The 14,460-nt window shown below is 43.2% G+C and overlaps 1 protein-coding gene across 1 annotated transcript in view; it reads left to right on the forward strand.

Moving 5' to 3' along the window:
• Positions 1-14,460, forward strand: part of si:dkey-151g10.3 (serine/threonine-protein kinase WNK2) — a 75,581-nt gene that overhangs the window by 16,147 nt on the left and 44,974 nt on the right. The window contains 1 exon segment of the mRNA XM_024383905.2: positions 163-1,413. Within this exon segment, the coding sequence (XP_024239673.2) occupies positions 661-1,413 (753 nt within the window). The 5' untranslated portion in view covers positions 163-660.

Raw genomic sequence — 14,460 nt, forward strand, 5'->3', positions numbered from 1 at the left:
ACTAAAACATTCTCAAATGTCAAAGTCAAACTGTTGTTATTCTTGGAAGTTAACACTTTAAATATGCACGAATATGACTTTTACAGTGGAAAGTTATTCACATCTCACTCTCACTAGCCTGCTGAATATTAATGTGTTTTTATTTGTTTGTTTTCTTCACAGAATTTACCTGAGGAGATTCACCTTTTACACTTTGAAGGAGGGATTTATCCAGAAAAGGAGGGAAAGGGACACTAACTTCCCTCTCTCCCAGAGACTTGAAAGACTTTCCTTGGCCTGTGTTTGTGTGTATATAGGTTGGCTGAGGTGAAGCTTTATTGAGGTACCCTCAGAAAGTGCAGGGGAAAGGCTATGTACTTTAGGAGATGGAGAGAAGGAAAGTAAGGATCGAAAGTTAGTGTTGGTCGGGTGGAGAAAAGAAGCACTGTGCTGCTTATCCGTTACCTCTGTAAAGACTAAAGAAAAGAGAGAAGAGAGAAGGAGGGAGTCTAATCTAGTGGCAGGGCCCAGTCTCGTAGTCACCAGAAACACTGGAAGAACAGCAGCCAGAGAACCTAGAAGGTGGGTAAGAAGAGGACCACAAAAGAGAGGAGAGACGGGGACTGAAGGAGAACCAAAGGGTCGGAGGAGAGGACGGGGAGGAGGAGGCGGCGCATCCCCATGGCGACGGACCCTGGGGAACCCACAGGGACGGAGGACTCTTCGGAGAAACCTGTTGGCGCACGGGAGGAGGAGACGGACCAGGAGAGCAGCAGGAGGGAGAGGACGCACAGCACCCCCTCAGACTTCCCCTCCTCCCAGACCCAAGAGAGGAGAACCGCAGAGGGAGGGGAGACAGGAGGTGGCGGTGGAAGGGGTGGAGGGCCCGGAGAGACCAGGGACAGTAAGGAAGTGGAGCCCCTGGCGGTTAGACCCATGTCTCTCTCCACACCCTCGTCCCCGGCTGCGACTGCAGCGGCTTCAAGGTCAGGGGGTCACGGGCCGAGACTTAGGAGAGAGAAGCGTTTCTTCAGGAAGAGTGTGGAGATCTGTGAGGAGGACGATGTGGTAGCGGATCCCCCAGTTGTCTCCCACTCCGCCCCCCACCTGGACTCAGTCATCACCCTCGGTAGCGCCCAGGCCGCTACCGCCACCTCTGCAGCCCTGGGACATGACACGGCCGACCACGACCCATCCAGCCTCAGCTCCACCCAGGACCCCGGGGCCAAGGACGCCCCCTCTTCCGCCCCACCCCAGACGGGGAAGGAGCGAGACAGGGAGCAGGAGGAGGAGGCAGAGATGAAGGCCGTGGCCACCTCGCCGGGGGGGAGGTTTCTGAAGTTTGACATTGAGCTGGGGAGGGGTGCCTTCAAGACTGTTTACAAAGGCCTGGACACTGAGACCTGGGTGGAGGTGGCCTGGTGCGAACTACAGGTGAGAATACTGTACATTACTCTATGTAGGTCATGGTACTAGTTCTATCCATAGAATTACACACAGAACCATTATAATAATATATAGGATCTCTATAGTTGTGTCATAGGTTCTTGATTGCAGAAAATGGCTGTTACAGGTGTTTTAAAAAGACAAAATGATCAAGCTTCCCAAGGGGGACATATCCCCCCACCTTTCCAAACATCCTGGGGATGATAATGGTAACAATATATTGTGTTGTTTTCACTGGGCTATTGGAAAAATATATAGTTATTAGTTTTGCATCGAGTTACACACTGACACAGAGTTGCTTGACTCACATAATGCAACAGTCATTTGAAGTCTTCCCTGGAGCTTCTCTTCTCTCTCCTCCCTGGGAAAATCTCAGCCTGTTGTCTGTTTGCTATTCAGACTGTGAGACTGACTCACTACAGCACATTGGAGACCGGTTCATCCCCAATGGCACCCTTTTCCCTACATAGTCCACTAATTTTGACTAGGGCCTTATTTTTGAGCAGAGCTCTGTGCCCTGGTCAAAACTGGTGCATGGAATGGGGAATACGGTGCAGTTTGGGATGAAGCTTGAGACTCACTGCAGCACACTGGAGACATAGACAGAGATAGGGGTGAGAAGAGGGGAAGGAAATACAAGAGAGAAAGAATATGAACGTTTTGTTGCACTCAGGTTGGGTTGAATGACAGAAGCAATGGGAGAAAAAAATGGGGCAAATGTACCCTGGAAACATATAAATAATGGTTGAGTAGAGTAGGTACACTCTACATCCCAAAATGGCACCCTATTCCCTACACAGTGCACTACTTTTGAACAGGGCCCTACCTACACTGTAAAAAAAATCCATTGTCACGGTAACTTCCTGACAGGTGTGTGTGTGTGTACAGGTAGAGAAAGAGGAACAATAGCCCTAATGAGAACCAACCTCCCCAAGAGATTGAGATGAAGGATAAGGTGAACAGGCCTACTGGTACACATTCTTTCTATGTAGTGAAAGAGGAACTGTAGCCTTGAGAATGACCATTTCCGTAGGGGACTCGGACTCTGTTAACTGTCGTTTGTTGGCACTGAAGGGGTGATGAGCTAAAAGTGGGATTATACTCTCACCTGAGCAAGGCTGAACCCTTTACACGGCGGAGCAGCTTGTGATTTAATGACGCTGTCAAGCAACAGGGAGCAACAACCAACGACGTCAAATGGCTTGGCTCAACCGGCGGGAGACAAGAAAATAAACTTCTCACTATATACTGTTCACAGACACAAAAGAGAAGCTGTGTGATTCGGCAGCTAACTTGTTTGGTGTCTTTGTGTGAAAAGGCTAGTAGGCTAGTTTACGCTGGTCAGTCGTGTGTTGGCTTTGGAGCTAATCTTTTGTAGCTAATGCTAAACAGCAGCCGTGTCCAATCTCTGTGTCTGCTTGTCAAATGTATCCCAAATGGCTCCCTGTGTAGGGCACTACTTTTGACCAGGGTCCATAGGGGATAGATTGTCATTTGGGATACATTGTCTTCGAGCCAGAGTGTAGGTGGGGTCCATTCAATTTCCATTTTCTTCATTGAAAAGCAATGAGGAAAATTGCATTTTTTTGTTCATTCCCTGAATTGAAATGGAATTTACCCTAACCCTGTTTTAAAGCACTGTTTGTAGGACTAACCACCTCAATTGCTCTCCTGCACCTTTCAGCTCTGTCCCTGTTTTAGAGCATTGCTTTTTAAAATATATATGTTTTTTTGCTTCATTCAGTCAGTTTTGAAGTAAACATAAAGATAGATGAGCAGGGGAGACAGTAGGAAGGGTGGGCACAGGTACGATCTTCCGTCTCCGTGGGCGAAATACACATATATTATATGTGCTAGCTGGGTGTGTTACCATAAGGTGGTGGGCCGACGCCGAAGACAAGGTAGTTGATCGATGTCGAGCGAGGAGCTGATTTTAAAATTGACAAAGAAATATTCTGCTGTAAAATATGTTGGCACCTTCAATTCACCATCAGAAAAACTATATTTCAACACTGTCTAGCTCAAGCAAATGTGCAAACTGCTGAACTTGGAACCAATCAGAACTCCCGTACATACCCCTTTTGATAAAGGCAGCCAATGGCCTGCTTCTAAGATGTAAACAGCCTCTGATCTGCTGTCTGTGTGTCAAGAAGAACTAACATTCGCTCCCAAAGACTGAAATAAGATAAATATCTGTTTGAGTGAACTTGAATTATGCAGCATGCAATACGAATGGTCTTGATCATATGAAGAAGTAACTTCATTGACCATTTAGCCAATTTATTGAAAGCTAGCAAATGTTGACTAGCCTGGGCCAGCTAATACTGTAAACGTCAATGTGCCTGCACAGGAAGCTAGTGTTTCATTAGCTGTGTCTCAGCGAATTCAATTTTGCAGGGGCGCAACTTTCCCTGGGGATGGGGGACGGGACATGTCCCATCAACTTCTATAACCAATGTTGTGCCCCTGCAACTTTGAATCATGTTTTGGCATGATTATCTCATTTCAATTAACTAGCTGCAGGCTTAAAGAAATGTTAAATGATATTATTTGCATAGAAACACAAATCAAAGCATGTAGTTAGACAGATTTTTGTGTGTGTCACGTATGCTAAAATGGAGGTTTAAAAACGACAGCTGAAAATGCATATTAGCTAATACATATGGCATAGCCTACACACGACATGGTATGTGGACTAGAGGTTAACCGATTATGATTTTTCAACGCCGATACAGATTATTGGAGGACCAAAAAAAGCCGATACCGATTAATCGGACGATTTTTTAAAAATATATATATATTTTGAAATAATGACAATTACAACAATACTGAATGAACAATGAACCCTTTTATTTTCACTTAATATAATACATAAAATCTATTTGGTCTCAAATAAATAATGAAACGTGTTCAATTTGGTTTAAATAATGCAAAAATACGGTGTTAGAGAAGAAAGTAAAAGTGCGATATGCACCATGTAAAAAAAGCTAACGTTTAACTTCCTTGCTCAGAACATGAGAACACATGAAAGCTGGTGGTTCAATATTCCCAGTTCTTCAATATTACCAGTTAAGAAGTTTTATGTTGTAGTAATAGGAATTATGACGTGTCGACTATTTCTCTCTATACCATTTGTATTTCATATACCTTTGACTATTGGATGTTGTTATAGGCACTTTAGTAATGCATATTGGGAGTTGATAGGCTTGAAGTCATAAACAGCGCTGTGCTTCAAGCATTGCTAAGAGCTGCTCGCAAACGCAGTAAAGTGCTGTTTCAATGAATGCTTACGAGCCTGCTGCTGCCTACCACCGCTCAGTCAGACTGCTCTATCAAATATCAAGTCATAGACTTAAATATAATAAACACACAGAAATACGAGCCTTTGGTCATTAATATGGTCAAATCCGAAAACTATAATTTAGAAAACAAAATGTTTGTTCTTTCAATGAAATACGGAACCATTCCGTTTTTTGTCGAATGGGTGGAAACCCTAAGTCTAAATATTGCTGTTTACATTACATAACCTTCAATGTTATGTCATAATTACGTAAAATTCTGGAAAATTAATTACGGTCTTTGTTAGGAAGAAACACAGTTCGCAACGTGCCAGGCGGCCCAAACTGTTGCATATACCATGACTCTGCTTGCACTGAACGCAAGAGAAGTGACCCAATTTCCCTAGTTAATATTGCCTGCTGACATGCATTTATTTTAACTAAATTATGCAGGTTTAAAAAATATATACTTCCCTGTATTGATTTTAAGAAAGGCATTGATGTTTATGGTTGGGTACATTTGTGCAACAAATGTGCTTTTTTTTCACAAATGCGCTTATGTTAAATCATCACCCGTTTGGCAAAGTTTAAGTAGGTTGTGATTCGATGATAAATTAACAGGCACTGCATTGATTATATGCAACGCAGGACAAACTAGTTAACCTCGTAATATCATCAACCATGTGTAGTTAACTAGTGATTATGTGAAAATTGTTTTTTTTACAAGATAAGTATAATGCTAGCAACTTACCTTGGCTCCTTTTGACGCTGCACTCGTGGCTGCCACACAGTTTTCTCGTGGATTGCAATGTAATCGGTCATAATCGATGTCCAAAAAGGCAGATTACCGATTGTTATGACAATTTGAAATCGTCCCTAATTAATCGGTCAACCTCTGTGGACACCCCTTCAACTTAGTGGATTTGGCAGGTGTATAAAATCATGCACACAGCCATGCAGTCTCCATAGACTGAAACATTGGAAGTAGAATGGTCTGTACTGAAGAGCTCAGCGACTTTCAACGTGTCACCATCATAGGATGCCACCTTTTGAACAAGTCAGTTTGTCAAATTTCTGCCCTGCTAGAGCTGCCCCAGTCAACTGTAAGTGCTGTCATTGTGAAGTGGAAACGTCTAGGAGCAACAACGGCTCAGCCGCGAAGTGGTAGGCTACACAAGCTCACAAAACAGGACCGCCTATTGCTGAAGCGCGTAGCGGGTAAAAACCGTCTGTCCTCAGTTGCAGCACTCACTACCGAGTTCCAAACTGCCTCTGAAAGCACAATAACTGTTCGTCGGGAGCTTCATGAAATAGGTTTCCATTGCTGAGCATCTGCACACAAGCCTAAGATCATCATGCGCAATGCCAAGTGTTGGCTGGAGTGTTGTAAAGCTTGCCGCAATTGGACTCTGGAGAAGTGGAAACGCGTTCAATGGAGTTTGGGGAAGGCCCTTTCCTGTTTCAGCATGACAATGTCCCCGTGCACAAAGCAAGGTCCATACAGAAATGGTTTGTTGAGATCGGTGTGGAAGAACTTGACTGGGCTCTGACTGGCCTGCACAGAGCCCTGACCTCAACACCTTTGGGATGAATTGGAACGCAGCACGTCCCCACAGCAAGTCCTCTGGTCATGTTTATTGGACCACCAGAGAAGGAAACCTGCACTGGTATTGTACGTATTCTGCTTTGTCCCTTATCTCAAGTAATGAAAGCAGTGTTTTTTTTTTATCCCACTGTAGGCCTATTCCAACTTATGAAAACTGTTGAGAGAGGGAGGGAGGGAGGGAGAGCGGGATGGAAGGAGGGCATGGGTGGGAGGGAGGGATGGAGAAGGGTATGGAAGGAGAAAGCATGGGAGATGGAGGGATAATAAGAGGTAGAATGACGGAGTTAGAAACTGATGAGCCAAAAAGAGGATTAACATGGCATCACTCCCAGAGAGTGGCCGTGTGGCTAATACTAACCTAACACACGCACAAACACACATCCTTGTCTGGTCACACACAGATGGATCCACTGGCACAGATAATACAATCACTATATCTCATGGCCTGCATTTCCTCCCTGCTGCTCCCTGGTCCTGTTAACTCTGTTACGTAAAGGACAGGTGTTGATGATGAAGATACTTGTGAGGTAGTTGACACAATAACATGTATACACAGCAGCAAACATACACACATTATGCATGTTGTACATGAGACACACTCTAAGTGAGGTCCTGTCCTCACACCCACACAGAGAATCCCTCCAGAAACAGGGATTAGCTCTGCTAATGCACCTTGAAAGAGAGAATGGGTGAGGGAAGTTCACAGTGCGGACACTGTCTCAGTCACAGCGGCTCTTCTTTCCTCTCCCTCATTTCACTCCTCCTTCCTCACCCTTCACCTCACAAATTCCCTGCTAAAAGGGCAACTCTATATATCCCCCAGGCTAACATTTCAGCTTTCAGCTCTAATTTACCACATTCATTAGCTAAGAACGTTCATCGGTGTGTCTGTGTGCGTGTAATTGCGCGTGTGTGTATGCCACTCCCCCCCCCCCTCTCTTTGTCTCTCTCGTTGTCTGTCAGAGTGAGTATACAGAGTGATCCAGGGAGTTATTAACAGTGGGTGCCTGTCAGGCGGGAACAAAAATCCTGCACCGACAGCACAACTAACTGGTCTGGGGCGGTCTGGGCTGGGGCAGGAACCCACACAAACCCACCCCAACCCTCTCCAGTCCTGTCAGCCCACTGAGCCCAGACTGGCCTAACCCAATCCAGCTCAGCCCAAATCCACCCTGTGTGTGTTTTGGGAATGTATTTGTGTCAGAGAGTGTCTGTGTGCAGTTGGTTGGTATCTGTGTGCATGTGTGCGTGCGTGTTTGGAATGAGCCAGCCAGCAAGGGGATGAAGCTAGTCTAGCCTACAGAGTCTAGTGTAGCAGAAGTAACCTGTCCAGGAATGACCGGTTCTGACCAGTCAGTGGATGGAACCGCATTGAGGTCCGCTTTACAGCAGTGAAAGGTTGCTTAGGGCCGCTTTACCGCAGTAAAAGGTTGCTATGTGACAATTGTTAGGGATGTCGGAGTGATTTAAAGTGTCTTCTTAGAACAGCAGGCAGTCTGGACCCCTGGGGATTCTCCTTAGTATTTATGTCCTGTCCAGACACAGACAGAGGGACTAATGCTCACACACGCACAATCATACTGACTAATGAACGTGCGCACACACACACACACACACACACACACACACACACACACACACACACACACCACACACACACACACACACACACACACACTCACTCACTCACTCACACAGGGTTAAAGCTTATATATCAAAAGCGCCTCAAACACAGTTGTTTGTTTCCTTCCAGAGGAGGGGTCAAACAACCATCTGAGGCTCAGGCTCCATTTGGAGCCTGAGTGAAGAGAGATTTGGTTCTGGGTGCTTTAATCTTCGTTAGTTACAAATTAATACAGGTATTTTGTGTGTGTGTGTTTACTCAGCTCAGAACCTGTAAAGGGAAGAAGAGACCCTCTATTATTGGATTAAAGTCAAAGGTCAAACAACCACACAACGATAATCTCGTAGCACAGAAAAGTTTAGGAAAGGCAGATCTTAAAGGGCCCTTATAGTCCAGTGGGGAGAAACAAGGTCTGGAGACCCTGTCACTTACATGTGGTATCATGGTTTGGCCGGGGTAGTCCGTCATTGTAAATAAGAATTTGTTCTTAACTGACTTGCCTAATTAAATAAAGATAAAATAAATATATGTGTTCTTTATAATCCAGTGGGGAGAAATGGTATGGAGACCCAGTTAGTTACAGGTGGTATCATGCGTTTTCAGTCAGCTCAGCCCCTCGATTGGATTATACTGGATTACGCTGTAGGAGTAAAAGGTCATAATTATGATAATCCCATAGCACTACCATTTCGTTGTGTCGACTGGTTCAGATACCATTGGTAGTTTACACTAAAGAGACATACAGTCAATTTTGTTCATCTTTGACAAAAAAACATGAATGACTGAATTGTTGTTGTTAGTGGTGCAGTAGTTGAGTAGGTTGATAGTGTTTCAGTATTGCAAGAAGAAGAGGCCAGTTGTGAGGGAGTGGCTGGCTCTTTGTCTTCAACTTTACATCTCAGTCTGAAGCCTGATGGAAAACCGTCCAACTTTTACACACCAGTAGAGTTCAGATTTATGTTGATAGGAAATGAACCAGCAAAAGTACAATCCATACTATTGATTCATGACTAAAATAGTACAAATGGAATTGATTAAAACCAGCCTGCAATTATTTATTAGTCCAGATTAGAATCGATCTGACCAGATTGACCAGACGTGTTCAACTAGGCTAGTGATAGTCAAACTGTGGCCCAGGGGCCATATCTGGTGCACCATGACCCGATGGACATTTGGCCCCTTTCATCGAACTGTGAGCTCACAGCAAAGCATGATGTTATATGAATCATTGATTGTTATGACGTATGGTTGGTAGGTCTGGGAATTGCCAAGGACCTCACAAATCGATATTATTGCGATACTTAGGTACCAATACAATATGTATTGCGATTCTCAAGATTCTTTGTATAGCGATTTGATTGCAATTTTATTTTCCAAACATATTGCTCATGAGATTTTTTTATATCAGTCATGGGAATAAAAGTTCAGGAAACATGTTGACTCATGACTCAAAGAAAATGGAGAACAAGCTAAAGGATTAAAAATAATATATCGTTTTGGCTCCGGTACAGCTAGCTAATGCTACCAAGAGCGTGCGTTATAAGGAGCAGGTGTGAGTGCAAGAAAGAAAAAAATATATACAGTATAGAGGTCGACCGATTATGATTTTTCAACGCCGATACCGATTATTGGAGGACCAAAAAATCCGATACCAATTAATTACAAATTAATAATGACAATTACAACAATACTGAATGAACACTTATTTTAACTTAATATAATACATCAATAAAATCAATTTAGCCTCAAGTAAATAATGAAACATGTTCAATTTGGTTTAAATAATGCAAAAACAAAGTGTTGGAGAAGAAAGTAAAAGTGCAATATGTGCTATGTAAGAAAGCTAACGTTTCAGTTCCTTGCTCAGAACATGAGAACATATGAAAGCTGGTGGTTGGTTGGAGTGTGGTGTCAGGAAAACAACCTCACACTCAACGTCAACAAAACTAAGGAGATGATTGTGGACTTCAGGAAACAGCAGAGGGAACACCCCCTATCCACATCGATGGAACAGTAGTGGAGAGGGTAGCAAGTTTTAAGTTCCTCGGCATACACATCACAGACAAACTGAATTGGTCCACTCACACAGACAGCATCGTGAGGAAGGCGCAGCAGCGCCTCTTCAACCTCAGGAGGCTGAAGAAATTCGGCTTGTCACCAAAAGCACTCACAAACTTCTACAGATGCACAATCGAGAGCATCCTGGCGGGCTGTATCACCGCCTGGTATGGCAACTGCACCGCCCTCAACCGTAAGGCTCTCCAGAGGGTAGTGAGGTCTGCACAACGCATCACCGGGGGCAAACTACCTGCCCTCCAGGACACCTACACCACCCGATGCTACAGGAAGGCCATAAAGATCATCAAGGACATCAACCACCCGAGCCACTGCCTGTTCACCCCGCTGTCATCCAGAAGGCGAGGTCAGTACAGGTGCATCAAAGCTGGGACCGAGAGACTGAAAAACAGCTTCTATCTCAAGGCCATCAGACTGTTAAACAGCCACCACTAACATTGAGTGGCTACTGCCAACACACTGTCAATGACACTGACTCTACTCCAGCCACTTTAATCATGGGAATTGATGGGAAATTATGTAAATATATCACTAGCCACTTTAAACAATGCTACCTTATATAATGTTACTTACCCTACATTGTTCATCTCATATGCATACGTTGATACTGTACTCTATATCATCGACTGCATCCTTATGTAATACATGTATCACTAGCCACTTTAACTATGCCACTTGGTTTACATACTTATCTCATATGTATATACTGTACTAGAAGCACGATATCATCTACTGTATCTTGCCTATGCTGCTCTGTACCATCACTCATTCATATATCCTTATGTACATATTCTTTATCCCCTTACACTGTGTATAAGACAGTAGTTTTTTTTTGGAATTGTTAGTTAGATTACTTGCTTTTTATTACTGCATTGTCGGAACTAGAAGCACAAGCATTTCGCTACACTCGCATTAACATCTGCTAACATGTGTATGTGACATGAATTGTTAGTTAGATTACTTGCTTTTTATTACTGCATTGTCGGAACTAGAAGCACAAGCAACTCGCATTAACATCTGATTTGACAAATAAAATTTGATTTGATTTGGTTCCTTTTAACATGAGTCTTCAATATTCCCAGGTGAGAAGTTTTAGGTTGTAGTTATTATAGGACTATTGCCCTCTATACCATTTGTATTTCATTAACCTTTGACTATTGGATGTTCTTATAGGCACTTTAGTATTGCCAGTGTAACAGTATAGCTTCCGTCCCTGTCCTCGCTCCTCCCTGGGCTCGAACCAGCAACACAACGACAACAGCCACCATCGAAGCAGCATTACTCATGCAGAGCAAGGGGAACAACTACTAGAAGGCTCAGAGCGAGTGACGTTTGAAACGCTATTAGCGCGCGCTAACTAGCTAGCCATTTCACTTCGGTTGCACCAGCCTCATCTCAGGAGTTGATAAGCTTGAAATCATAAACAGCGCAATGCTTGATGCACAACGAAGATCTGCTGGCAAAACGCACGAAAGTGCTGTTTGAATGAATGTTTACGCGCCTGCTTCTGCCTACCACCGCTCAGTCAGATACTTAGATACTTGTATGCTCAGTCACATTTATATGCAACGCAGGACACGCTAGATAATATCTAGTAAATATCATCAACCATGTGTAGTTAACTAGTGATTATGATTGATTGTTTTTTATAAGATAAGTTTAATGCTAGCTAGCAACTTACCTTGGCTTACTGCATTTGCGAAACAGGCAGTCTCCTTGTGGAGTGCAACGAGAGAGAGGCAGGTCATTATTGCGTTGGACTAGTGAACTGTAAGGTTGCAAGATTGGTTCCCCGAGCTGACAAGGTGAAAATCTGTCGTTCTGCCCCTGAACGAGGCAGTTAACCCACCGTTCCTAGGCCGTCATTGAAAATAAGAATGTGTTCTTAACTGACTTGCCTAGTTAAATAAAGGTATAAAAATACTGATTGTTATGAAAACTTGAAATTGGCCCTAATTAATCGGCCATTCTGGTTAATCGGTCGACCTCTAATACAGTACCAGTCAAAAGTTTGGACACACCTACTCATTCAAAGGTTTTTCTTTATTTTTACTATTTTCTACATTGTAGAATAATAGTGAAGACATTAAAACTATGAAATAACACATGGAATCATGTAGTAAACAAAAAGGTGTTTAAACAAATCAAGATATGTTATATTTGAGATTCTTCAAAGTAGCCACCCTCACACCTGCGCTTATTATTTTCTTTCTGGCAGTGATTATGCTGAGAGCAGCTATTTCAAAGGAGGAGTCTACTTGCAATAACTGTGATCTGTGGTTATTTGTGTTAAATGTAAACGTCACCAACAAAGATCTTCATTATCATAAATGACAGTCTTCTCCCTGGCCTGTACAGAACACTCTTTGTAAACTAGCGTTCCTTGGACAGCCATAGACGGACTGTACAAAACATTAGGAACCACCTGCTCTTTCCATGACATAGACTGACCCAGGTTAATCCAGCTGAAAGCTTCGATCCATTATTGGTTTCACTTGTTAAAGCCACTTCAATCAGTGTAGATGAAGGGGAGGAGACAGATTTTAAAGAAGGATTTTTAAGCCTTGAGACAATTAAGACATGGATTGTGTGTGTGCCATTCAGAGGGTGAATGGGCAAGACACAAGATTTAAGTGCCTTTGAACGGTGTATGAAGGTAGGTGCCAGGCACATTGGTTTGTGTCAAGAACTGCAACGTTGCTGGAGTTTTCACACTCATCAGCTTCCCGTGTGAATCAAGAAGGACCCAGAGAACATCCAGCCAACTTGACACAACTATGGGAAGCATTGGAGTCAACATAGGCCAGCATCCCTGTGGAACGCTTTCGACATCTTGTGGAGTCCATGCCAAGACAAATTGAGGCTGTTCTGAGGGCAAAATACATGTCTCCAAGCATAGATGTTACAGCACATATAAGGATCATTATGGTAAAGAATTGTCTCTCTGTACAGACAGCTAACACCAGAACAATATCTGAATGTCTATATTTGGCCTAACACCCTTCGTGAATCACCATTGCTTAGCCTATAGACTCAACATCAACTTGATATGCATCCAACAGTCTCTCGTAATATCTTCTGGTGCTGGTTAATTGGAAACGAAACCCCAAGAGTGTGATTTTTAGATGTTAATTAAGTATTGATCATAGAGGCTCCCTGAACTCTTCAGATGGGAATCAACTCTCCTTGTCATTAATCCTTAAGTCTATTGACTCACCCAATATAAGTAACATAATAATCAATATACAGTGCCTTGCGAAAGTATTCGGCCCCCTTGAACTTTGCGACCTTTTGCCACATTTCAGGCTTCAAACATAAAGATATAAAACTGTATTTTTTTGTGAAGAATCAACAACAAGTGGGACACAATCATGAAGTGGAACGACATTTATTGGATATTTCAAACTTTTTTAACAAATCAAAAACTGAAAAATTGGGCGTGCAAAATTATTCAGCCCCTTTACTTTCAGTGCAGCAAACTCTCTCCAGAAGTTCAGTGAGGATCTCTGAATGATCCAATGTTGACCTAAATGACTAATGATGATAAATACAATCCACCTGTGTGTAATCAAGTCTCCGTATAAATGCACCTGCACTGTGATAGTCTCAGAGGTCCGTTAAAAGCGCAGAGAGCATCATGAAGAACAAGGAACACACCAGGCAGGTCCGAAATACTGTTGTGAAGAAGTTTAAAGCCGGATTTGGATACAAAAAGATTTCCCAAGCTTTAAACATCCCAAGGAGCACTGTGCAAGCGATAATATTGAAATGGAAGGAGTATCAGACCACTGCAAATCTACCAAGACCTGGCCGTCCCTCTAAACTTTCAGCTCATACAAGGAGAAGACTGATCAGAGATGCAGCCAAGAGGCCCATGATCACTCTGGATGAACTGCAGAGATCTACAGCTGAGGTGGGAGACTCTGTCCATAGGACAACAATCAGTTGTATATTGCACAAATCTGGCCTTTATGGAAGAGTGGCAAGAAGAAAGCCATTTCTTAAAGATATCCATAAAAAGGGTTGTTTAAAGTTTGCCACAAGCCACCTGGGAGACACACCAAGCATGTGGAAGAAGGTGCTCTGGTCAGATGAAACCAAAATTGAACTTTTTGGCAACAATGCAAAACGTTATGTTTGGCGTAAAAGCAACACAGCTCATCACCCTGAACACACCATCCCCACTGTCAAACATGGTGGTGGCAGCATCATGGTTTGGGCCTGCTTTTCTTCAGCAGGGACAGGGAAGATGGTTCAAATTGATGGGAAGATGGATGGAGCCAAATACAGGACCATTCTGGAAGAAAACCTGATGGAGTCTGCAAAAGACCTGAGACTGGGACGGAGATTTGTCTTCCAACAAGACAATGATCCAAAACATAAAGCAAAATCTACAATGGAATGGTTCAAAAATAAACATATCCAGGTGTTAGAATGGCCAAGTCAAAGTC

The sequence above is a fragment of the Oncorhynchus tshawytscha genome, linkage group LG22, assembly GCF_018296145.1.
Source record: "Oncorhynchus tshawytscha isolate Ot180627B linkage group LG22, Otsh_v2.0, whole genome shotgun sequence".
In the NCBI taxonomy this organism is placed as follows: Eukaryota; Metazoa; Chordata; class Actinopteri; order Salmoniformes; family Salmonidae; genus Oncorhynchus; species Oncorhynchus tshawytscha.